Here is a 27509-nt window from a genome sequence, read left to right as displayed (position 1 = left end):
AAATGTGCTCCCCTTCCGTCTGCGTTCGGTCCCGAGGGTGCTTAACAAGTGTCTTGCCCCCAAGCCCACCAATTGTAAGGATATGCAACATTCCAACCACTGGTCATCACATTCATCCAGAGACAGACATTCGGGCGTCAGTGGATGTGGACTGGGGCTAGACAGTCCCTGCACCCTCCCCTGGCTCCCACACACACAAAGCGGCAGCTTTCTTCGGGAAAGAGGTTTCCATATAAGGCATATATATTTATATAAGGCATTTATATTTATAGGTATATTTTTTGTATAGGCGAGAGCCTCCAGGGTAAGGAGCATGAAAAAAAGAGCACAAAAAAGGCAATTGCCCTGTCTCTTGACTTCGAAATCTTAGGGTTAGTGTTACTTCGTGAGTCTGTCAGATAGGGAAGAGCAGGCTCAAAATGTGACCAGTATTTCAGACATATGTTCACAAATGCCTTTGTAGTTGATTATCAAACCAGCAAACTGAACCACATTTATCCAAGTGAGTTAAAAAATATTCTTTTTTATTTAATCTTCAAATAGACATAAAACAAACGAAAAAGGTTTTATAGAAAATCCTTTAAAATACTTTTCCAAATAACACAGATGTAATCTAACTCTAATACATTTCATTAAAACATTTTAAAGGGGGGTTAGTACAAGTGTATGTGCATTTGCATGGCACAGTTCTTTTTAAAAAGAGCAGAGTAATACTGTTCAAAAGACAAACTCTGTCAGAAAAGAAGCTTTTTGGAGGCCTCAAGCTTTAGTGAAGGTCAACATATGTTTCGGCTTATGGCAAAAAAGATCAGGCAGTATCACCACATGTCTGTCTTTGCAAGTGTAGCTGTTCTTCAGGACAGGAAAGGCAGTCTATATCTAATAAACTCGTATCAAATACTTGTAGTATGTTTGTAGTTGTTTCGGTTATCAAACCCACTCAACAACTTAGAAGAGACGAATCGGAGACTAAGAGTGGAATATAATTTTCCACAGTTTTGGAACACAGTTGATGTAGTCAAACTTCAGTTTTTTAGAATCTCAATTATCTTTAAGAGACGTAAAATTCTATTCATAGATTTAGATAAATTGTAAGGAAATTGGGTGTGTGATCTTCATTTGTTTAAAGTCATTAAAACCTTTTGCGGCAACGTGATGTATCAGGGGCTTTTTAATTTTTAGTGCTCCCGGCTCGTCACTACGTGCGTGGTTTTATTTTTTGAAAGCTGTAATTGGTGTAGATTGGCCGTTGGTAAAATGAAGTCCCCAGTGGATGATATTACTTTCAGTTATTCCATGTTATTATCTCCATCTTTAGTTTTCTAAATCGAGAGGCAAGCCAACACGGGATGAATTCTGTGCTCTGCCTATTACCCGTCTTCACTACCATTTATAAGGCCAAGAAAATCTCATGGCCCATACATTTTAGGGTGCTAGCCACATTACTCCAACGTCCCATCCACTTGCCTCCATACTTTTATGTGCCCCCCGTCTTGGGACAGGATCGGAGCCTTTTGTGCCACAAAAATAGCACCTCCCTTTATTTTTAATGTACGCGTGCAAGGCTAGGCATGTCCGTGCTAGGCCGCCACACCTCGGTCCCTTTTTCCACTCGACTGGAATTGAGCCTTTCGCCATGGCAGTGTATTTATTGCTGTGCATTTCCCCCTCAGATGTTGCTGAAGCATTTGTTCTTTTTCTGCTTTTTTTTTTTTTATTTCATTCGACGCCACCAACAGGTTCCAGGCTTTAGCAAGTGCGCCTCATGCGAAAGTGCCTATCTGTCCTCAGACACTCAGGCGCTATGCCTGGATTGATTGGCAAGTCTTAACACTTTGGGGATTTGTGTGCAGCTTATGATGCCTTAACACCTAAGGCATTGACGAACAGGCTTTCATGGTGGAGAGACATTTTTCTAAAGCTCCATCGTGCCACAAAAAAGAATTTGCACACCGACAAATCCAAGGTAAGGACGCATTTATTTACTAAAGTACCTCCGAAGGAAGACCGCTTTCCAGGAAAGGCTCTGTCTGGGAGGGGTCATAAAGATCCTACTACTGGTGCCAGATCCGAGGTTCAAACAGCTACTGGTGTTTGCACAGAGGGGTCCCGCAAATCTACCAGGTATGATACATAGGTGCTAAAAGGCTCTGTAACCGAGGAATCAACTTGTCCTGTCACCGGGCTCTGGACCGAGGAGTGGCACCTCTACGCAGGATTACCAGAAAAGTTGCTGAGGTCCGAAAAGCCTCCAGGAGTCTTATCTGACTTCCAAAAGAGAACCGGGAATACCCCTGAGGGCCAATAGAGTCCTACTCTAAAGAGCATTACGCTGGACAATATTTTCCTGTGCACTCCCATTTCCCTGCAACAATATCGAGACTGCACAATGTTGTCACGAAAGAAAGGCTCAATGCCTAAAGTGACCTCTCTAGAAGGTGCTTAGTCTAAAAGTGGACTCTTCTCCTTCAGAAAGAGCTACAGAGCCACCTCAAATATCTAATTCACTCCCCTCAGTGGCAAGGCCAATTCTCCAGCATTGGATCTTTCATAGTCGCACGCTTGAATGTTCCCCGTTGTCGGACTTGGCATCAATCCTCAGTAATTTAAAAATAATATTATATATATATTTCTGAGGCTTGTGGAATCTGCTTAGATCACATGCTGTGCATAGGCCGACATCTAGTGGAATCTGCAGAGTATTACAGTTTGTTTTTTGAAATTCGAAAATGGGCGTGCAAGTAATACTATCCCTAGTGTGACGTCCACTGTACCCATGATCCCTCAAGCGTGTAGGACCCTCAGATTGTTTTTTTCCGCCATACTTGTCGGAAGCATTGTTGCGGAGTCCCTGGCCTTTTGCCATTTGTTATTAATTTATCTAAAAATCCCCATTCTTCTAATCCCACGTCGAGAGATTGAAGATAGACGCCTGCCCAAAGAACGAACAACCATCGAGACTCGACAGACTTTGGGCCTCGGAAGGCCTCTGGCCTCGGCCCGGGCCTCGGAAGGCCGCTGGCCTCGGCCCTGCAAGTAGGGAGAGTGGGGGGTGGACATAATCACACTCGCTTTATTTCCTAAACACACTCGCCCGCTGCCATTAGGTAACATATGGCGAGTACTCCATTTAAATTTTGCCCCAGTTGCAACCGCAAGTTTCCTTGGGTTGACAAACACACCATCTGTAATTTGTTTGCCGAGGGACCACCCTGAAGCTAACTGCAGAGCGTGTAAGCTCTGTAAGGCTAAAACACTAAAGGACAGCTCCACTAAACGTTGGGCCCATCACGCCAGGCAGCTCGAGGCCATGGAAGCGGTGGGATCCTTCAGTGATGGCAGCAACATCGCTGTTTCGGATGGAGAGGGCACAGGGGCGTCGAAAGACACCGAAGCGCTAGTCCACGCCGGATTGTCTGGCGGGGCAGTTATGGGGAACACACCCGGCGACACGGGTGCTACCCATACTACTACACCTAAACACATTAACCCTAGTCGAGATTCGACATGCGTGTCGAGTGCTCGGAAGAAGGAGGCACGTAGAGAGCGGTCCACAGAGTCGGTGTCCTCTGGGCGTTCCAGGGCGAGATTGCCTCATGACACACGGCAACCGTCCACAGTTGCCAAGAGTGCCTCGCTCCCCAAAGTCACGGAGGTAAGCTCATCAGAAGACGAATCTGACCTCCACCCCTAAGCTGCACGCTTAAGGTCGGCTCCGGCACCTCGTTCCACGTCTGCCTCCGAGCCTCGATGTTCTCACTCTAAAGATACGGAATCTATCCTACACAACCCGAATCTTGGCACCAGGTGTTGAAAGATTCAGAGAAGGCCAGACCATCAGGGAAACACTCCTCCACTCATGGTAAAGGGGACGAACAGAAGAAGTCGTCAAACACAACTTCTGCACCCCAGGTCCACAAGGACAAACATGGGTCTTTAGATGAAAGTAAATCTAGGACCCCTGATCCTGTCACCAAACCTAAAGTTATCCCTCCCTCTCTACTGGATATGGGAATAGAAGAGGAACCTCAGCAGGAGGTGGTCATCCCCAGTTCCAGGGAATGGAGCTGTGACGACAGACAGGGTAATGAGAAGAAAGTCTTCCTTGGCAAATTTCTATAAAAACAATCCTGATCATTTTCTGAGCTATCAGAGCACCCCTGACAACTCTACTCCTTCAGGATCCAAAGACCCTCAGCCTCCCAATAAAAGACCTTGTATGGAATCTCCAGCTCGGCCAGATTTCAGACCCATTCTCTGTTCAACCATATCACCAGTATGCTGAAGACCCAGACATACAATTGCTGGACGACCAAGCGGGAGTTGATTATTACGGAGACGACGAGGACCAGGACGAGGAAGACGAGGCAGAGGTCTATAATCTAGACTCACCTGTTAACAAAGAACCTCCGGTCACTGACTCACCTGTGGATAATCAGCCTCTTCTGAATGAGGTTTTAGTTAGAGCTGCAGAGCACTTTCACATAGACTCTCAAGGGACTCCGGAACAGAGGGACTTTGCAGAGGCGATCATGGGGGATAAAAAAAAAACATCACCCAAGCCGTACCAATTCTGAAGTCCATCCAACGCAGAATTGACCCTTCCCCCCTCTCCCCTAATCTCACTAGGGCTTTCAACCCTAGAATTGAAAAATTGTTCAGGGCCGCCCAGTCAGACCGACTTTATAGAAGGGGTCAACTTAAACCCGACTCGTTGGTAGTCACTAACACCAAGAAAAGAGAGGGGACACCTCTATCATCATCTGAAGCTCCCCCAGACAAGGAGAGCAAGAGGATTTATGGGTTAGGAAGGAAAGTGGCCTCCACTTCCGCTTACCAAGCAAGAATCGCCAATACCACCACTCTGCTGGCAAGCTATAATTGCCACCAGTGGGAGCAGGTAGCTGCCCTCATCGCCTCCCCACCAGAACCACTTAAGGGCCAGTTAGCCCAGATTGCGTCTGAGGGTAGATCAGTGTCCGGGTGCATTCTAAAAGCGACCTTTGACGCCGCAGATAATGCAGGTCGGCTCATCGCAAAGAGCACTCATCAAGAGGCATGCTTGGCTCAGACAGTCAGGGTTTAAACCCGAGACCCAGGCTACTCTTATCGACATGCCGGTGGAACCGAATGTCTTGTTTGGCAAAGCAGTAGAGGAGGCACTCAAATCTGCCAAGGAGGAATAAGATACCCTAAAGTCCCTGGGACAATTGACCAAAAAACCAGAACCAGAGAGGGAATAATAATAATTTTCGTCGCTCACGCAGACAAAATTCCCAGAGGGGTTCAAATTACTCACAGGGGCAGTGTACATGGTGGGGTAACAACCAACAAGGTACCCAGAGTTATGGTAGAGGTAACCAGAGGGACCGCGGTAGAGGGAGAGGCAGCCCAGGCAGAGGCGGTACGCCTCCCAGCAAACAGTGATGCTCCGCTTAGGGTCCCTTCCCGCTCAGGGTCCCTTCCCGCTCAGGGTCCCTTCCCATGCATTCCCGGTAGGGGGGCGCATTTCCAACTTCACCCAAGCATGGGAAGGGATCACCTCGGACAGATGGGTGCTGTCCACAGTGTCCGCGCGATACTGCATCGAACTGCTGGAGCGCCCCCGCAACCACCCTCCACGACAAAAAATACACTCCCGGAACCACCATAAAATCCTCCTCAAGGAAATCGTCAATCTTCTCGCAAAGGAAGTTATAGAACTCGTCCCGGGCAACCAGGTAAACAAGGTTACTTATTCAACATACTTCCTTGTGCCAAAAAAAGATTTGACAATGCGCCCAGTATTAGACTTGCGCCCTGCAAACAAGTATGTCAAGCCCCAAAGATTTCACATGACTAGGCTCCAAGAGGTAATCCCCCTCCTAAAAAAGGAGATTACATGGCAACATTGGACATGAAAGATGCCTATTTTCATATTTCCATGTTCTAAGCGCACAGAAGATTCTTGCGCTTCAAGGTGGGACAGTCAGCATTACCAGTTCAAGGTGCTGCCCTTCGTTATAGCCTCGGCTCCAAGGGTATTCACCAAGGTACTGGCAGTGGTGGTGGCACACCTACGCAGGGAGGCAATCCCAGTGTACCCTTACCTGGACGACTGGCTCATCATGAGGGAGACCCCAGTAATTTGCAGTTCCAACATCCAAAGAACGATCAACCTCCTCTTCGAATTGGGTTTCTCAATCAACGAGAAAAAATCAAGCCTGGTGCCAAGCACCTCCAAATTGTTCCTAGGAGCTGTCCTAAACACGCAAGAGGGGTTGGCCTTATCGGAGGAAAGAATTCGGAATCTACTACTGCAAATTCCTCAATCAGCCCGGTCGCCAGATAAGGGTGCGCAAAGCGATGTGTTTGCTAGGCGTGATGGCATCCGGTATTTACCTGGTTCCCCACGCGTGCCTGCGACCCATGCAGGAATGATTGGTGAAACAGTGGTCTGAAGCAAGTGGTCAGTGGGACGATCTCGTGGTCGTTTCTCCAACACTAGTACAAAGTCTTCACTGGTGGACAAGAGAGAACCTGTCAAAGGGGAAACCCTTTTACGACCCAGAGGTACAGGCCGTAGTCACTACAGACGCGTCCCTTTTGGGGTGGGGAGTACACCTCCTACACCACACAGCTCAGGGTCTCAGGTCTCACACAGTGGCCAAGAATCGCATCAATCTGCTAGAGCTTCTAGCAGTCTTGAGAGCGCTTCAAGCGTTCAAAGCCAACCTGTTGAACCTGTCAGTGCAGATCTTAACAGACAGCACAACAGCTATGTTTTACTAAACAAACAGGGAGGGACTCATTCACCAAATCTGTCCGAGCTTGCCCAGAAAATTTGGAAATGGGCACTCAGACGGAACATTTACCTGTCATCTCAACATGTTCCAGGGGATCTCAATTCACTAGCGGACGCCTTGAGCAGAGATCCCCTCCCAGAAGAACACAAATGGTGTCTACACGAAGAGGTCGTAGGAGACCTCTTCTCACAGTGGCGTTTCATCACTATAGACCTATTCGCCACAAGTGAAAACAGACAATGCCCAGGATTCGCATCCAGGTTCCCCCAGCCAGGCTCCTAGGGGAACGCCCTGTGGATGAACTGGTCAGGGATTTTTTGCCTACGCTTTTCCACCCACTCCTCTGATGAGGAATTTGGTCAACAAGATGCACAGGCAATCAATGACGCTCATCCTTGTTGCTCCCACATCTGCGCAGACTGGCAGTGTGCAAACCCATCAAACTCCCATGCTGGCACAACCTACTATCCCAGCACGGAGGACAAACTCAACCCAGCTCCATGAACTTGGCAGCATGGCTCCTGAAGTCATAGAGTTTGGACATCTCAATCTACCACAGAGATGCATGGATATCCTAAAGGAATCTAGGAAACCTAATACTAGACACTGTTACTTTGATAAATGGAAGAGATTCGTTATTTGGTGCCAGAATAAACAGATCAACCCACTTGATTGTACTCCTACCAATATTGTCACCTACATGCTCCACCTGCTGGGCGCAGGGCTGGTGTTTAATTCACTCAAGGTACACCTGGCAGCGTTATCAGCCTACACCACCTCCCATAACAAGGTGTCGTGGTGGAAAGTAATACTCTGCAGCTTCCACTAGGTGTTGGCCTATGCACAGCATGAGAATCTAAGCAGATACAAGCATCAGAAATACGATTACGGTGAGTAATGTATTATATATATATGTGTTTTTCCCATTGGAAAAGGCAATCAGGATCACCTTGGAGAATATACTCTTATCAACCCCTATATGATTCTAGGCAAGGGCCCAGCTAAGCTAGTGGATCTATATAACCAGAACCTACTCCAAGCTCTAGACCATATAGCTCCTCTTAAAGTAAGAAAAACCATACCTCCAGCACACCTTAACAAATGGTTCTCACCAGACCTGAAAGCTTTACGGAAGTCCAAAAGAAGTTCACAATCTAATTGTGAAAAAAAAACTTTATCCAGAATAAAGAAATATTCATTTACTGCCTCAAACTTCTATAAAGCCGCTATTTTGAAAACTAAAAGCGACACTTTCAACAATAGAATTCTAAACGCCAAGTTCAGTACCAAAGAGCTCTTTGCTATCTTCAAAGTGTTGGAGTCACCCATTTCCCCCAAGGATCTTTGCAATAAAGATGCCCTCTGGTGTGCCAACATTCAAAAGGCCCTTCTAGATAAAATTGCACTATTACAAGCAAAAATAGAAGCTAAAAAACGTTGCCTCGCATCCAGCGCCAAATCAAGCGAACTCTATTCTTCTCGCCTAAATCATGTGACCTATTTGAATTCTCCCCAGTCACTGCTACAGAGGTAGAAGCCATAATTTGCGAGCCTTAAACCGTCTAGATGCCAAGGAGACATCTGCCCAGCTACTATTATAAAAGAGGGGGCCAAGGAATTCACATCTTTCATTAATTCTTCTTTCGCCTCTTGTTATGTCCCAAAAAATCTTAGATGCCTGTCATGCCACTCATCAAAAAACCTAACCTCGCCATCAGCATCCCAACTAACTACCATTCCATTTCTCTTAAAAAATATTGGATAAAGCAGCCTATATCCAAATACAGAACCACCTCAGAACTAACAATCTCCTGGGCCTTCGGCAATCTGGCTTTAGACCCAGGCACAACACTGAGACAGCCCTCTTGGATTTAAACATCCAGATGGATGAAGCTAAAGATAAGGGAAACCCTGCCTTACTCCTTTTAATCGACTTATCGGCATCTTTTGATTTAGTTGATCATAGCATCCTAACTACCCACTTGATCTCTGTGGCTTCTTTTTCCCCTAAAGCTGCTGCTTGGATCCAATCCTTCCTCTCAGATAGAGCTATAAGGGTCTTTTCTCCCTCAGCTTTGGCAGATCTCTCTCCAATCGCTTGTGAAGTACCGCAAGGTTCTTGCGTCCCCCCAACTTTGTATAACATCTTTACAAAGTTGCTGTTTGACCACTTGGATAACCTGGACGTCCCTTATACCAACTACGCAGATGATACACAAATACTCATCACGCTCTCAGGATCATGTAACAAAGACTCTGCATTCCTTAACGAAATTTACCTCGGAATTCAAGCCTGTATGGCCAAGCATTGTCTTTGTCTCAATGACGACAAGACTGAGTTACTGCTCATCAGCTCAAAGCATCGCCTCAACAAGTTAAATCCCCAATACATCTCATTCGATATTGATTGGAACAATATCAAAGTGTCCAAGGATGCCAAAACGCTAGGAGTCTATCTGGATTCCAAACTCTCCCTTTCGAGACAAGTAAACGCAACAGCCTCAGCGTCTGCCTACACCTCTAAATTAATAAACACATGCAGACCCTACCTTTCCACCATCAGCTGTGTCACTCTAGCTAGAGCACTGATACTCTCTATACTGGACTATTGCAACACCTTATATTTAGGCACCAGTAAACGAAGCCTAAATAAGCTACAAGTGTTGCAAAACAATGCCATCAGAGCGGCTCTAAACATACCTTGCTCGAACCATATTTCACAATCGAGACGTAACATTGACTGTCTGCCTATACAAGATAGGATTACTGTTAAATTCGGCCCCCAAATACCTGACTGACAAATTCTCTAGAAAGATTATCTTCCAGACCCACCAGAGCCAAATACGTACATTGTCTTATCAAGTTCAAGTTGCTGAAAGCAGGTGAGTCCAGCTTCCCAGTTCTGGCAGCCAAGATTTGGATCTCTTTACTCCCTGCTATCAGAGTAGAACCATCCTTTCCGTCCTTCAGAAGAAAGGTAAAATCTTGGCTCTTCTCCCTGCTCAGTTAATCAACCAACTACCGACTCCACACTTACCTTCAAAGGACGTACGCCTACATATGTAACATATGTATAAATCTCTGTATATAATTGCATGCTTTGTCAAGTCATGTTGACTTTTGACCTGTAACATAAGGCTAATACCAACCTTTGTATATTAACTGTATTTTGTTGTCTAATGTATGAGCTCCTTGCCGGTTCCTGTAATACTAATGCCATATGTAACATTGTTGTACATTTAAGGAAAAGTGCCTAGATACCTCTGGGTTCGGCACGCTATATAAGAAAATAAACTAAACTAAGCCCATTATGTCTAATAAGACATTCACTTGTGTAGTCCCGCCACCTCACTTAGGTCCTTTATGACCCCTAACCAATGAGGTGGCAGTGCTGAAGCTCTACCCCAGGCAGCCATCTTATTATTTTTCACAGCAGTCTACCAGACGGGGGGGAATCCTCTCAGCGCTCCACGTTTTTAGCGTTTTTTTTTCTATTTAGATTTACAAGCTACAACTTTACTTTCACTTTTTAAAATGCATCTAGTCAAGGACTACCATCTGTGACTTTCTGGACTCAGAAAGGACAATTACTCCACTTTTTTCCGTCGTGTAAAGACCACCATGGCTGAGGAGACGGGACCTGCCAAAAAGCACTCCTTGTTTAAGGATTGCAGCAGGTGCAGAAACAAGTTGGTGTACATGAGGGATCCCCATGAACTGTGCATTTACTGTGAATATCTGCATGATATTCACCAATGTGAGATCTGCAAAACCTTCACCAACAAGACGCTACAGGACAGGCACAGAAGGCTGCTGTTTCATCAGACGATTGGCACTTGGTCTTAAGATGTATCAGCTAAAACAGCCCCTGTAACATCTCACAAGGGAACTGAGAGATAACCTTCCAAGAGAAGGGCTTCTTCAGTGGATAGGGGAATCTCCCCACCTCACAAGAGCAGGAGAAGGGTTGAGAAAAGCTCCCTTACGCCTTCCTCAAGTTCTGTGAATCAGAAAAGCCATCATGATGGAAAAAGAACAGCCATCATTTGGGGAACGGCCAATTAAGGAGATGGTGGAATTACCAGATATTATTCTCCAAGAGGAATACTCTTGCATTGAAGATATGGGTGAACAACTCATTCATACTCCAAAAGAAAATAGTCCACCATGGCATACTACCACTGAGGACATCACTGACACCTTTGATCCTACATTGATGCAGTCCATGCAGCAAATCATGGATGAGTTCAACAGTCGCCAGAGAGTTCATCTCGTGGGGCCCTCAGCTTCCAGACATAGGGATGCATCCACAAAATCAGTGGGCACAAGGTCCCCACAAAGAAACAGGTCAACTCAGCACACTATGCCAAGGGGCTCTCCCACTAACAGAAGATACCGTAAACGTACACTATCCCCTGACCCGCTGCACAGGCCCAGGGACCGGTCACTATCACGCAGTGCTTCACCGACAAGAGTCTCACTCCAAGGTTCTCGCCTCCACCAAGGACAACTTCACCATCAACGGATCCAACAATGGTACCCTCCACTGTGTCAGTTTCAGATTGGCAGGATGGCCCATTCAGGGAATTTACAGACATAGCAGAACTAGGGGAAGGAGAGATCACACAGGACCCAGAGAAACAAGGTGAATTGGATGACTATGTGATAGAAAAACCACAAAAGCGAGATTCCCCAGGGGAAACATTGCCTCCTGATGACTTAGTATCCTTCCACACCATAATTGCCAAGACAGCAGATCTTTTCCAGATACAAGTGACTTCAGAGGAAAATAAATTGCTGCTCTACGAGCACAGAGATCAACAAAGGAGGACTATCACAACTATTCCACTGATTTGGGATGCAGGGGTAAGGATTCTTTCTACCCCTCTATCAACGCCCGCCTTGGTATCGCGCCTGGAAAAGAAATACAAAGCTTCAGTTATAGCTCCCCTATGCCTAAGGGGGGACACCAAACCTGACTCAGTTATCAAGGTCGCGGCGCGAAAGAAGATGACCAGGCCCTCGTCACCACTAACCGCGCCACCAGACAAAGAAGGCCGCAAACTCGAAGCCATGGGTAGAAAGGTCTTGTCATCGTCCTCTCTATTTATAAGGGCAGCTAATGCCTTAGCTAAGACAGCTCGACTTGACGGAGCTCTGGCTATGTATGTCAAAGATAGCCAAGCATCTGCCGTCAGAATTCCAGGAGGTGGCAAAATGATTAATAGCTGATGGGTTAGCCACCTCGGATCACATGATTGATGCAGCTGTGAAAGTCGTTGAATCAGGTTTTCGGCAAATGGGCCATGGAACAGTCCTTAGAAGGCAGGCCTGGATGAAGGCTACCAATTTTAGACCAGAAGTAAATGCGCAAATCTTGGATATGCCCTTCGACGGACAAGATCTATTTGGCAAAAAAATTGACGACCATTTAAAGGGTATTAAATCAGACACCGACACAGCCAGAGCTAGTAGCTCGCTAAAGGACTCGGGTAAAGATCGCCGCCACTTTCAGCCTTTTTTGCTGCTCATCTGTGAGATATAGGGGCTACAACAAGTCGTCGTACAACAAAACATTGCATATCAAGACAATAAATATCAACCATCCACCGCCAGATACAACTCTCAACGAGGCAAACCTGGTTTGGGCCATTTTGAAAAAAAAAAAGTCTAGACAAAACTGACAATTTGTCTGCACACCCCGAAGAAAAAGAACGGTCAGTGGCGACCAATATTAGACTTGAGGGCTCTAAACAAGTTTGTCAAGCCCATCAAATTCAAACTGACGTCCCCTCAAAATGTGCTACCATGGATAAACAAGAACGACTTTCTAGCAACCCTGGATTTGGAAGACTCGTACTTCCATATCCCCATCCACCCAGCACACAGGAGCTATGCAGTGGGAAATGCGCTTTTTCAATTCTGCGTCCTCCCTTTCGGCTTAAAGTCAGCACAAAGGGTCTTCACCAAATGCCTAGCACCAGTGGCAGCAAACATCAGATGCACAAGAATCGAGGTTTTTCCATATCTAGACTGGCGAATAAAAGCACGCTCGCACAACCTCACAACAATAACGGTGGCAAAGACAACAAATTTACTCAAAACCCTAGGTTTTTCCATCAACAAAACCAAGTCCTGCCCAGTACGGACCCAAATAGCACTCTTCCTTGGCGCAGAAATAAATACCTGCATCCCCACCTGCATGCGACCTTCTGCAGACAGAATATCCACGATGCTAAAACTAATCTTGTGGTTTCTCGACAATGCCACAGCACGCCGCTTCAAGTCGCTCCTGGGTATGATGCCCTCGTGTATATACGTCATACCGAACTGCAGACTAAGGAGGAGACCAATACAGGAGACCTAGACCACCAATGGGCTCAATCCCACGGGTCATGGGAAGATGTCCAACTTCCACCTGCGTTTCACAAATCACTCGGGGAACTCCACAAAATCTAACGCAAAGGATGCCATTTCAGGCACCCACGTCGACACTTCTCCTCAGGACAGATACATCCCTATCTGGCTGGAGAGCGCACCTAGCAGAACTCCAAACAAAGGGTGAATGGTCAACCCAAGTTTCTCGACTCCACATCAACATCCTGGAGCTCGGAGCAATCCACTGGGCACTAAAAGCCTTCCTACCCGTATTAGCAGGACAGGTATTCCCAATACAATCTGCATGCGCTACACAAATGAACAGAGGAGCACAGAAACTCTGAGCATGGGCGTTTAAACATACGGACCAGTTGAAAGCAGAACACCTGCCAGGAATAGAGAATGTCCTAGTAGACAAATTAAGCAGGGAATACTCAGAATCACACGAGCAGGAATATAGACGAAAAAGAAACGCAGCAGATCTTCCGCAGTTGGGGCTACCCGGAGATCGATCTCTTAGCCACTAGCTGCAACACAAAATGCCCCCTGTTCGCCTCGAGATGCACGGAGGCCCCATCCCTGGGGGGCGCATTCTCAATAACTTAGACAGGGAGGTTCCTGTACGCATTCCCTCCAACCCCGTTGGACCCTATCCTGGAAGGTTGCTTTTTTAGTAGCCATCACGTCAGCTAGAAGAATCAGCGAAATCCTGGCTCTCTCAACGGAACCTCCTTTCACCATATTCCAGAAGGACTTCGTCATTCTCAGAACAACATCCCCTTTTCTTGCCTAAGGTAGTCTCTGAAATGACACACTCGGAGCGTATTGTACTTCCTTAATTCTTCAATAACCACACTTCAACAGCTGAACGTGTGCTTGACTCATTAGATATCACGCGAGTCCTGAAGTTCTACATACAAAGAACCTAAGAGTTCTGTACCTTTCCAAGACTCTTCATGGCATTCACATGTCGCACTAAAGGACAGGGCATACATACCAGCAGGGAATCAACGGTCGGACAGGTGGTCCTCCGCCACCTGTTTGTTTAGTGTAGGAGCAGCCTATTTCTCCTGCCTTGGCTAGGTATATGTAGATTAAATTAAGTTGCTATACTCTATGGATACTGAAGTTTAACTTTCAATGTGTAGCCATTTATGGCTTGACTCACTGCTTCGTATTCTATTCAAGCATGTGAATCTATGAAAGATCCAATGCTGGAGAAGTCTTAGTTACTTACCTGTAACTGTATTTTTCCAGCATTGCTATCTTTCATAGATTCATATGCGCCCACCTGCCTCCCCTGAGAGGCTGCTCCAAGGCCGGGCAGTCATATATGCAGTCTCTATGGCTCAAAATCTGAAGATGGCTGTCTGGGGTGGAGCTTCAACCCTGCCTCCTCATTGGTTAGGGGTCATAAAGGACCAAAGTGAGGTGGAGGGACTACACAAGTGAATGTCTTATTAGAAGTAATGGGCATCCTTATTGCCTTTTCCTATGGGATAAAATGTATATATATTTTTATTTTGAAATTGGAGGATACCCAGTCTGACAGGGAATATTCAAGCATGTGAATCTATGAAAGAAACCAGAGCTGGAGAGAAAGAGTTACAGAGGTAAGTAACTAGGACATCCCTTTCAAGAGCCGGTAAGGAGAGTGGAGCAGGTGAACACAGATGTACTTTGGTGCACATCATACCCAGTACTGTCTATGCCTGAATCAGTGGCCTCAACAGCAAAGACAGTCCCTGGGCAACAATGACATCTACATGGACTCCAAAAGCAGCAACACTAATAGCTGTGCAATCGTCACCTGCTTGCAAGGATATGTTTTTTGACAGATTTTTGTCTATTATGAAATTTCCTCAAATGTCTGGTATTTTAAAGGGATTGATGAAAAGTCCTTCCTCATGAGTTGACATTGCATGCAGCCCCAGTTCAACCTGCTATGCCAATACAACCAATACAGCTTCCTCCTCCGCTAACTCTTTTGGTTACCATTTGTCCACCTGTAGTAACTTGAACACAGGAAAAGGAACCCCAGCCTGTTGGCACTCCCAAGAGTCAAGATGCAGGGCAAGCTTCTGCTTCTACCATTGAACACAAGTCTCAGGACACAGATAAGGAAGAGGAAGAAGCAACGTTTCCATCGTCAGCAGGGGGTTCCATGACAGGTGCCAGCTTCCAAGCAGGATCAAGCAGATCTTTCAATATCTACGGCCAAGTCTTTTCCCCAAAACCAACCAGAACAGATAACAGATCTAGATCCTCCCAGGGATTCAGAGGATTCCAGGAAAGAAGAGCAAGGCAGCCAGACAGCTCACTAATAGACTCATACAGCAGAGGACCTCACATAAGGCTTTTTATTCACCCACCACCTCTTCATCGACCTCCAAATCCCCCCAAAAACTTTGATGCAAGCAAATGGGTCAACGTTTTAACAGTTGGGGGCACACTAGCTTTGCCCAGCGAGCATTCGAGTCTATTGTTACAAGCTTCGTGGCTACTTTCAGTGGTATCCAGGGTGTTCTGGCTACCCACCCCTCACCTACACCCAGCTCATACCCTCACCTCCACCCAGCTCATACCCTCTGATGCAAATAGTTTGCACTTCGTTACTCAGAGAGGTCACACAGTTAATGGTGATCCATGCTGTGGAGAGGTTCCTCTTACGCCAAGAACCAACGATTGTTCTCAAGCATACTTACTATCCACAAAAAGAACCAGCCTGACCTATGGGTAGTAGTGAACGTTCATACCTAAACCTATCCCTTCCCCTTAAAAAATTCAACTGCGGACGCCTGCGCACATTACAGAATCGATCTGTCTAGGGGGGCGCTTATCATCTTGTACCGATTTGACAATCTTGATGGAAATATCTAAGATTCTCAGTGAATTGGAAGCATTTCCAATACAGAGTAGTCCCACTTGGACTCAATGCAGCTACGAGAGTATTCACAAAAATAATTAATACTATCACAAGTCTGTTTGGGGGCAAGGGACAGCATGTCTACCCTTACCTAGACGACCGGCTGATAAGGCCAGAAACCTCAGACAGAGTATCTACCACTCCTCAGAGCCTGATGGAGACTTTCACCTACGCTTTTATATTGGTATCAAGAAATTGGAATTCTTTCCAACCCAGAAAATTTACTTTTTAGGGTTCATGTGGGATACAGTTCTATAAAGGATATTTCCAACTCCAGAGAGACATTTTAGCTGCAAGGCATTTTCTATACAGGCACTATACGAATGTGTGGTGGTACCAACATCTTCTGGTTCCGCTAGCAAGACTCAAGATGAGAAGGCTGCATCTTTTCCTGGCAGCTTCTTGGGACCAAGTGTCGGGCTCACAATCGGAGAAAGTGTCGGTCCCAGCAACACTACATCAGGATCTTCTCTGGTCACGGGAGGAGATTAATTTGATTCACTTCCACATACTATACCAATGACCACCGATACCTCACTGGAAGGATGTGGAGCAACTGTGGGGACTCACTCGGCTCTTGGACTGTGGACCCTCAAGGATGGAAAACTGCACATTGATTCAAAGAAAAGTAGTCCTAATACTAACCGTACAACTGCAGTGTTGTATCTAAACAAGCAGGGGAGGGTGGTACCAAATCCTTGCTCCTCAGATCTGGGAATGGGCGGTTCCACAGAACATATGTCTGAAGGCTGCACACCTCCCAGGATGAAATAACACTGAGGCAGACAAGCTTGGCGGATTCAGAGCAACAACATATGAATGGTAGCTCTCACAGGAAATGACTTGGCAATTATTCGATCTATGGGGCATCCCAGAAATCGACCGCTTTTGCAGTGAACTCCAACTCCAAAGCAAGAGGTACGCATCTTCGGAAGGGTCAACCCGTAAGACCATGCATTTCAAATATACTGGTCGGGAAGGAAATCGTATGCCTTCCCTCCAACTACCAATTGAGAGAGTGAGCATATGGAATTGCAGTCTGATACTTACAGCGCCTCTGTGCCCTGCCAGAGCATGGTCCTCGGACCTCATTCAGATGAACTAACAGGATCCGCACACAAGTTACCAATAGACAGGACGTTGTCTCTGCAACACAGAGCAGTGCTTCACCTTTGCCCGCAGGCATTGTCGCCAGCGGCATAGTCCTGAAAAAGGAACTTTAAAGCTTTCAGAGGTTAATTTAGCGATTAAAGAATCCACCAGGTCTCAATATAGAAGAAAGTGGGTGGGAATTTTCCCATTGGGCATACAAAGAAGGGTTTGATCCTTTGAGCTGTTCCCCAGATAATGTACTTATTTAGCTTATCTAGCCCGTTCAGGTACACAAGTGGATGGAGATATGTAGAACATAATTATCTGTCCTATGAGTATACAGAAATTCAGGCCAGATTATTTTTTTTCTTCTACAAATCCAGTGGTTAAAAAGCATCTTGAAGGTCTCGGCAGGCTATTCCCCACAGTAAGAAGGCCTAGGCCGGTATGGGATCTCAGCATTGTGCTGGCAGCCCTGGCACATAAGCCTTTTGAACCAATGTCCTTGACAGATATCACATTGTTTATTTGGAGTAGTAGTAACCTACTTTACTAGTGGCTCTGACATCAGCATGAAGAATCAGTGAAATTCAGGCTCTTTCAGCTTCGGAACCTTACACAATCTTTCATAAGAATCAAATAATTTCTACCAAAGAGTTTCCGGTTTTCAAATCGACCAAGAGATAGTGTTACCAACATACTTTCCATATCCTCTGTCCCATGCAAGTTACTGCACTGTTTAAATGTGCGTAGAGCTCTCAAATTCTACCTAAACAGGACCAAGGAAATCATATTGTTAGACTCTCTTCATCACCTTTGGAGGTAATTCCCCAGGCAAACCGGCGTCCAAGACTTCTCTGGCCAAATGTATGGTATGCTGTATTGCATAAGCATACACGATTCAAGGAAAAACGCCTCCTAAAGGTATACTTGCTCATATGGTCAGAGAAAAGGCAACTGCAGTGACACGTGACGTGGGACATCATTAGTTAGGCAATCATTAGTTAGGCCGCAACTTGGGCTCCTCCATCGGCCTTCTGTAGGCATTCTTGTCCTGACGTTTGCTCCAAGGAGGACATAGCACTTGGACAAGCAGTTCTCAGAAAACTATTTGCATAAATAATCTAAATAATCACTGTAACACCACACTACCTCGTAAGCTGTGTAGAATCGCCCATACAAGTATGGAGGAAAGGGGTCTTGACATAGGAATAAGAAAGCTACTCACTGAAGTGATTACTGTACTCCTAGTCCCTGGCCCCCTTTCTTCCAGACGTCTGTCCCCACCATCTCCCTCATATAAAATATGCCGAAATTAGAGCCGTCGTTCTCGATGCGTGTATAAAGAGGAACTGAGGTGTAGTGTTGGAGGTCAAGGTTCGCGTATGCTGTCACGCCTACTATGATGCTCATGTGCGCATAAACAAACATTTAAGGGGGGTGGGGGAAGAGTGCTATTTTTGCAGTGCAAAACATCCATCCAGGTATGGAGGAAAGGTGACTAAAGACTAGGAGTACAGTAGTCACTGGAGTGAGAAACGTTTTCTTTAGTTGCCAAAAGAGCATTAGAAATATATCCCAAAAACTGTAATAATCGCACAACTGCTACCAGCTTGTCTTGAGCACATTGTCAAAGTAACCAGAAAGCCATTATATTAAAGGTTATAAGGATACTAAGTATCTGGTCTGCACTTCACTTTAAGGTGATGTGCACAATGATGTGAACAAGAATTCCAAAAAGAGAGAACGTCTCTCCGTACTGACAATCTTTGGGACTAGCCAGTTTCCCCATATGAATGAGCAAAACAGGCAAGGGAAGTAACGCAGAAGACATTATGACATTACTGACCCTCAAAAAGTTAAGACTGGGTTCAAGACAAGCAAAAAGAATGGGGTACCATCAGAATCTGTTGGGTTGGGAGGGGGGAGTGCCAAAAAAAGTTTCCCAACACCCTATACATTTGTAGCTATTATAGGCGGTCTGAAGTGGGCGGAAAAGGTAACTTAAGGATGTTGCCGGATCGGATGCACATTGAGGTCACCTTCAAAACTTGCCCTGGCTCTGCTCCCAAATTAAACATTTTTGAGACAACTATTTGCTGAGCAAAAATATGCCAGCTTCGTCCCGATGGGAGGGACACCAATAAGTATGGAGTAAATTAAACTATGGCCCACGAGAGTACAGTGAGTAATTTGTTCATGCTCTTTTCTTTAATGACATTTCCTTTCCTTTTCTTTAGCTCCAGGACTTTTTCAATGTTGGGAAGGGAATATTTGAAGACATTGCACGAAGGTTGCCAGTCTACCCGCTCGACTTCACTGATGGTAGGAAAACTTGCCTTTGCCCAGATAACACAGTTTGTTCTGTATGTAATTTTAGCTTGTTGTAATTTCTTAATACGTATTGTTACTAGCCAAACTAAGAAAATGTGTGCTTCTAATGGATACATTCCTCCCACAGATGTCCTGTCTTTTTAAATGTCCTCAGGCAGTCAGTTCTGGAAACATTGTTTCTGATGCTTGTTAATCTGCTTAGAATCACATGCTGTGCATATAGTCCGACATCCAGTGGTAACCGCAGAGAATTGCATCTTGTCTTTCGAGAATCGAAAGGAGACGTCAACATGGGCGTGCCTGTAACTTTCCTAAAAAGAGGGGAAAACGCTCTAGTTTCAACACAAACAGCAATGTAAAAAGGACAAGCAAACTTTCCTACATAGATGGCCATGCAATAACAGTTCAATAAGTTACAAAATTAACTATGGAGTGATTAGAGAGGTGGTTTAGTTTAGTGGGGTGCAGTGATTGTTGCCCCCCCTTGACCCATCGTATTTACTTTAGTAGTCAAGGCAGGTTGACGGCTGCAGACTTCTTGCTTCCACGGCAGACTCCATCTGGAGCTGCTTCTGAAGGAGCTACCCTTAGTCTTGGGGCCCTTTGGTGCAGAGGGCTGCCCTAGGAGAGACACCGAAGAGGGGTCAATACACAATCAAGGGTGGGGCGGGCTAGGATGCGGGTGCGTGGAGGGGAGAACATGGAAAAGGTCAACAGGGAGGGGAGGGTAGGGGAGGGTGAAGTAGCGTACAGCGATGCAGAGCCAAAAGATCAAGTTTGACTGCAAAAGTGGAATCCCCAGTAAACACGAGCATGGAGCTCAACAAGTGAAAACACCTTACCAGGGCATCGGGATTGGGAAAAGTGCTCTCCTGGTAGCAGTGTCTAACAAGCCTCTAGTCACCACGGGTGAGACCCAACATTTACGCATACATATATCCAACAATGCCCTTGCATGCGTGTACAAAACACACACATTGAAAAAATACTTTCTTCATTCAGTCTCATTCTCTCGCTACCCGTTACCCATATATAAATCAACATTCAGCCACTCATACACACACTTCCACAGGCGCACCCTTGCAGGCATACTTGCATACACATGTCAGACAACCTCAAACACATGCACACACAGACCATATAGAAGAACAGGAAATCCTTTTTCCTTACCTGTTAGCCACAGAGCCCCAGACAAAATGCTCTTCTCTCCTTCAGACCTCCGTATCCCATGCTCCATGTACAGTGGAACCAGGGAGTGCTACCTGGTTCCAGACATGTGCAGCCTCCATTTCGTGCCGACTGACTACTGCGACTGCAGCTTGGCCCTGTGACTAATCGAGGGAATTCGTCCCTTCTTCCCCAAGGGGAATGTCCCCCTGTGAGGCTAGGGAGGTGAGCCCACTCTGCAATACCCTAACTAGGAGTAGAGGTAAGTGGGACTTCACCGGGAGAGAGACTCCCTTTGGGGACAAGGACTCTCATTCGCATGAGGAATGCCCTACAGCTGGACATACTGTGACTTACATGGGGTGCCTCAAAGTATCAGAGGATATAGTATCAGGACTGTGACGAAGAAACACCTAGTCGATGCCATTATCTTATGAGAAAAGAGCATATCCCTTTAAATAAAACAGACTACTGGATCGAGGAGGTTGATTAATGAGCCCTCTGTGAGAAGGCAATGAGAAGAGAGAAGAGTACGTACATAGGTTTGGGGAACTACCACGCTACATAGCGCCTGGGGAAGACTGAAGCCAGCAAGTTTCAAACTCTCCTGAGAACGCAGTGGGGGACGCCTGTAATACTGCAAACCCGAACAGAGAGAAACCAGCACGGCAGACTCCTGTGAGAAGGTGGTGGCAAAACCATGAATGAGAAGCTGTGGGCAATAGTCTATCCACACAATATCCCTGAGACCACTGCCAAAAACTAGTCACTTGGTGTCCAGTAACACAGTGAAGTACCAGAACACTACCAAGAAGCAACTGAAGGCGGAGAGAGACGCCAGCAAAACAAAGCAGCCTGGGATCTGAAGAGAGTTGCCCAACATACAAAGCTCTTGAGGATGTCCTCCGCCAGGAACAAAGGTAATGGGAAGCACCCAGGAAATCGTTCACTGCACATACAACTTGCATCAGTGAAAATTAAGAAACACAGTTCACTGGGAAACAAATTAACTTAGATCCTATTGGTACTAGGGAAGGAACCCTTGAAAAGCTAAATAAAGCAAGAGAAAAGTAGTTGGATGAAATATCCTCTGAAAAGTGGAAAGTAACTAAATACCTTATACAAGAAGAGTATGATGTGAGCGGGAGAACAAAGTGAACCAGAGTTTCAAAAAACTAAACAATTGGACTATGTAAAGAGAAGCAGCCCAAGTAATGAAAATATACAATTGTCTGGGAGGGAAAACCTACCAGAACAGTAATAACGAGATAAAGAAATGGCAAAGACGAGAGATATGAATCATGTGAGTCTCAAAAGGGATTCCTAAAGATTTAATCATGCAGTTGATGGACTAAAGAGACAGACCTACAAAGTCATTATAGACTATTTGTGAATTCAATACTAACAAGGGACACATACATTGGTACTAGTAGTACCCTCAGGAGAAGGGAGTCGATCTCCTGATTTGTTAGTTTTCATAGTGGTTGGGTCAGTTAGGGTCATTTTGGACAGCCGTCTTGTTTTATTTGGACTAAAAGGAGGAATACACTATCACAATGCGCTGATGAGTTGGATGAACAAGGATTTAATCAACCAAAACAGCCAACACTTATTTCGACCTCCAGTCTTCTTCCAGGCTGAATACATAAATAGTAGCATAATACATAAGCCAATCCGGCACCCCAAAATGTATAACTAAAAGTATTTAGAATAGAAACACAATATAGGTTAACCAAAAGCAATATAGTAATAAAGGTTACAGATTTGTCAAACCGGGCGTACAATTGAGGCGTAGGTCGAGGTACAAAATAACAAATTTGTATATGAGCGCATATTCAACAGTCGCAGACAAAGAAGACAGGAGAGGTGTGCTAATATTGGCTGTTGTCGATGAATTTTGGGGCTTCATTCATTGGTCTTTATCTAGCCGGCGCCACGTCAAAATAGCACCTGGTACTCTTGCGCCCCGTCCCCTTTTCTCCATAATGCATGGGCGTCCCTTCCTAGGGATGGGAGACCGAACCTTTTTCACCAGAAAAACCTTCTTCCCCTTTAAATTTAGAGGCAAACAGGGGTGCGGCCCTGGGAGCATGCGCTGCCCTGGCTCTGCCCACCAGCGCCACACCTCAGTCCCCTTATCCGTGTCGACGAGAACAGGATGATTTCACCAGCGCTCCTGGGTTTGGCCCTGCCATGTAGTACCACACGCTCTTCCCCAGGTTTGTGTCTTTTCTTTGTCATTCAGGTAGTTGGTGCTCCAGCGTCGCACTCCTCCCTGGCGCATGTCGACTTCGGCAGGCTTCAGCAGGTGTCCAGCATGTGAGGGCCTCTTCCTACGTCCAACCACACGCTCTTTGCCTCCGCTGCCTCGGCCCCGACCATGGCTGGGAAGGTTGTACCCTGTGCGGCGCACTGAAGAACAGACTAGCAAGGTGGAGGGAGCTCTTCGGAAGGTCGCCTCCAGAGGACTTGAAGAACTTTGTCACTCAGAGATCGAGGCCCAAAGGAGGGCTGCTATTTTCCATCGCACCCCGTAAGGGCTACGCCTTGCCGAGGAAACAACCGAGCGGGAGGAACCTCTCGGTTTCTGGTACCAGCACACACACCGAAGCTTGTCCAGCTACCGGCTTCACGGCCGAGGGGGTCATCAGATCCTTCCGGTATCAGTGCTGAGGACCCGTAAGGTTCTTTTACCGGGTGAACACCCGAGGGGCTACGCTCTAGTACCTGTTCAATGTCTGAGGGGGCGCCTGCACGCAGCACTACCAGCGACTGCCAAGGGCAATACACCTTCCAGGCCTAGACCCGAAGTGTAGGGCGGGTCTCTTGCTCCACCACAAAGAGTCTTGGAGGAGGCCAGACCCAGGGAGACATGCACCACGACTTTGGCATGCAGCTCAACAAAATGGCCACCGGGTCAGACAACATGGCCACTCGTCCGATGCCACTCCTAGGAACAGAGCAGGCGGTTGAACGGGTTTCAAGGTGGGACTGATGTCAACCAGGTAAGTGGCTTACAATGTATCCATAAGAGGCACATGGCAGGATCCCCCTGCAACCTAGGCAGAGTACATTCCCGCCCCCCCACCCAGCAACCCCCAGCCGCTGTCAATATCTCTTGACACCTCTTCAGCCTCCAAAGACAGGATCTTCGCAAGGTTCCTGGCGCTGATGCGAACCCCCCCAGATGGGATGCAGTAAGGGACTCCGGTCACACCGCCGGAGCCCATAGTCATTCCTCCCATGGCTCCACATGCCCCAGCGCAGCCCACGCTGCCCCCTTTGACTCCGGCTCCCCTGACTCCACAGTTCACGTGGTTCCACAGCAGCCTCCGGCTACAAACCCACACCGCAGCCCACGGCGCCCAGCACTCCTTCACCCGCTCCGGACCAGCCGGACACTCTGGTGGACACAGACTGGGAGGAGGATGACTCTGACACACAGTCTTCAGCGAAGGCCTTCCACGACAGGATTTGCAGAATATTTGGGCTTTCCTCAACCCGAGGTAGAGCAGCCCAGGGAGGGGGTCTTGGCAGAAGTCTGCATCCTACAACCACCTACCAAAACTGCTATCCCGATGCAGAAAGCCGTTGTGGCATTGGCCAAAAAGGGGTGGCTCAAGCCACACTCGGCCTAACCTGTCAATAAGCGCCTCGATGCCAAGTATAGACAGATGGAGGGGGGTCCACTCTTGCTGTTGGCGCACTCCAACTGCATTCTTCAGTGATTGCATGGCATCACTCTACCCCAAGCCTCAGTTGTCCGCGGTCACGCATCCTCGGCACTGCTAGGCCAGGAGAGGATCTTGGAGGCGTACGGGAAGAAACTTGCACCTGCGTCAATCCAACACGAATGCCATGCTGGCAGCCGCTAACCAAAGGCTTTGGCGGGAAATAACATGCTCCCTTCCAGAACTTCTGGTTCAGAGCCAGGCACGCTTCAAGGTGGTTCTAGGAGAAGCGAAGCTGGTTGCGCAGGACATCATGGAGTCCACCGTGGCCCACATTGATACCTCTGCTCGGGCCATCTGCATCGCCACGGACATGAGAAGTACGGCCTGGCTTCAGGCTACTAAATTTAACCCCTCTGTCCAGGAATTCATATTGGACCTTCCTTTCGAGGGTAGTGACCTCTTCGACTCTACCACCGACGAGGAATTAGAAAAAAAGAAAAACGGCTTGCAAACTACGAAGTCTTTATCCTAACGAAGGCCACGCCCAAGGCAAACACCCAGTCGCATCAACGGTCCGACGGGGTGGTCGTTCGGCAGGTTCTGGGGCTTCCAGGAGCACAAGTTGAGACAACCTGACCATTCTCCAGTCCGCACCGGCACAAACAAAAAGGGGGTGGAGCAAGGGCTTCTTCCAGTCCCCTCGATCCTCTCTATAGTATCCTCGAGGTACCCCCTACCGGTCCCTTCTCACACTCCTTCCTCCCCTCCACTCCCACAAATTGGGACAGCAACTCTGTTGGCGGAGACCGGTCACTCGTCGAGAGCCAGGCACTGGAAGAAGTCCCAGCCTTCCAGAGAGGATAAGGCTTTTATTTCCAGGATTTTTGCCATACTAAAGAAGAACCAGGCTGGCCTGATGGTTGTGTTGGACCTATCCACCTTCAACCTCTCCCTTCCTCTTCAGAAATTCAAGATGTTAACGCCAGCACTTATTGCGGAGACACTAGACAGGGGAGACTGGATGTGCTCCCTGGATCTGAACGACGCCTATCTACACGTCCCGATTTGGCATCCACATCGCTCCTTCCTTCAGGATCATAGGCTCCCATTTCCAGTACAAGATGTTACCCCTTGGCCTCAACTCAGCTCCCAGGGTATTTACCAACTCATGAATGCTGTGGCAGCCCTCCTCAGGGCCACCATTTCTACCCATACCTGGACAACTGGCTCGTCAGGGCGAGATCTAGGGGGTTACCCACAATTCCTCTGCACTTATGAGCACTCACCACGACCTGGGGTTTACGAATGACCTCAAGAAGTCGCAGCTGCAGCCCACGCAGAGTCTCACCTTCCTGGGTTGGGCCTCATCTGGGATACAAGCTCCGAGAGGGTCTTTCCCTCGGAGGACAAGATTACAGCTATCAAGAGAGCTACTACACACTTCCTTACCAGAGCAGTGAGCTGGGCCTGGTGGTACCAACACTTACTGGGTATCTTGGCAGCGTTCCTCCTGGCCGCGCCGCACATGACTCGGTATGAGGAGATTACAGCTGCACTTCGCAGCCTCATGGAATCGGGAGAGGGGCTCCCAAGCGGAGCTTATCAGTATACCTCCTTCGAAGGGATTGTGTCCTCCGACGTATTCCTTATCTTGATAGATCATCTCCAGCTTGCTGGCCTCGGAAAAATGTTTTTCCGTAGAGGGCGCTGCGCGTCGAAGTCCCTCGAGCCAATGTCCCTCAACAGCCTCCGTATCGGCGCCGACGTCATCATGCGTATAAATACACGCGCAGCGTCCGTTGCTCAGTTCCGTTTTTCCGTGCTTTGTGGGCCTCGGAATTGCGTTGCTTAGTTCGTTAGTCAGATATATTCTTCATTATTCCTAGAGAATACCAACTCTTACTCGATGGCTTCCTCATCCGAACCGACGACTCCACGGTCCGGCTTCAAAAAATGTCGAGACTGTGGAAAGAAAATGTCGTTGACGGATCCTCACAGGATCTGTTTGTGGTGCCTGGGATCGGAGCACCAATGTTCGTAGTGCGAGGACTGCATGTCCATGACGGCGAAAGCCATGAAGGAGCGTAAGGGGAACCTTGAGAGAGGTAAGACGGTTAAAACTCCTTCGAAACTTTCCTCTGCAGAGTCGAGACATTCGTCTCTTCGCCGACACAGGAAACAATCTCGTTCTAGGTCTCGAAGCGGTTCCCACCACTCTTCGAGATCCAAGCATTCGAGTAAGAGACGTCGAAGATCCCCTTCCTCGTCTTCTGTTTCCCCGGAAAGAGTCACCTGCGCCACAAAACCTAGCTCTCAGGCTGAGTGGGAGGAATTCCGTAAAAGGATGCTTAGCGTCTTCGAGAAAGCGACCTCGACCCCCTCAAAGACAGCTGAGGATGATATCCTGGGTGAAAGATCCGAAAAATCGAAACGCTGCGAGTCGTTGCACCCGGCGAAAGAAACTACTCGAGAGCGTCACGATCCCTCGAGCAAAGGCACTGTGCCATCGACGCCATAGTCGAAGGTCCCTTCGACGCATAAATCTGCGTCATCAACACCATTATCGAAGGGCTCATCGACGCATAGGTCAATCGAATCGACGCCGTCTTCGACGCCGAAAAAGAACAAACCCACGGCCGTCACTACCTCACAGCCAGTGGTCATACCCAGGGCCTCTAACACGACTTTGAGAATGTCCTCGACAACCTCGAGTAGGATTCCGATCCTCTCGAGCTCTTCGAGGCCTCTTCCGATCTTCTCGACGCCTTTTTCAGTGTCTTCGAAGCCTTTAACGTCAACAACGTTGACGTTTTCTCAACCAATTACGACAAATGTGGCCCCTTCTGCTCTGGAAATGGGATTTAAGCCATGTCCATGGTCTGATTATTTCAGACCTTTGTCTTCAATTTATGAAGGAGAGGATTCGGATCAAGAAAGACCCTTTGGGTTGCAGAGAACTACAACACCTGAACCAGAGGAATTTACCTCTGAGGAAAATAGGTTAATGGACCTTCGAGAATCCTTACATGAGGCATGTGGGTTAGATACTACCCCAGAAATAGAATTTGCCAAACCAGACCCAGAGGAACATGCAGAGACCCCTTATAGAATTGTAATGGCAAGGATTATAGAATTCATGGGTTGGTCTACACC

The 27509-nt window shown here is 47.2% G+C and overlaps 1 protein-coding gene across 4 annotated transcripts in view; it reads left to right on the top strand.

Annotated features, from left to right (window-relative positions):
* Positions 1-27509, top strand: part of SLC4A11 (solute carrier family 4 member 11) — a 1288767-nt gene that overhangs the window by 700552 nt on the left and 560706 nt on the right. For all 4 annotated transcript variants that reach the window (XM_069632247.1, XM_069632248.1, XM_069632246.1 and 1 more), the window contains exon 9: positions 19422-19506. In XM_069632247.1, coding sequence (XP_069488348.1) covers positions 19422-19506 — 85 coding nt within the window. The remainder of the gene's footprint in view (positions 1-19421; positions 19507-27509) is intronic.

This window comes from Ambystoma mexicanum, chromosome 6q, assembly GCF_040938575.1.
Source record: "Ambystoma mexicanum isolate Mex_15411 chromosome 6q, UKY_AmexF1_1, whole genome shotgun sequence".
Lineage (NCBI taxonomy): Eukaryota > Metazoa > Chordata > Amphibia > Caudata > Ambystomatidae > Ambystoma > Ambystoma mexicanum.
This window is presented reverse-complemented; position numbering and strand designations above follow the sequence as displayed.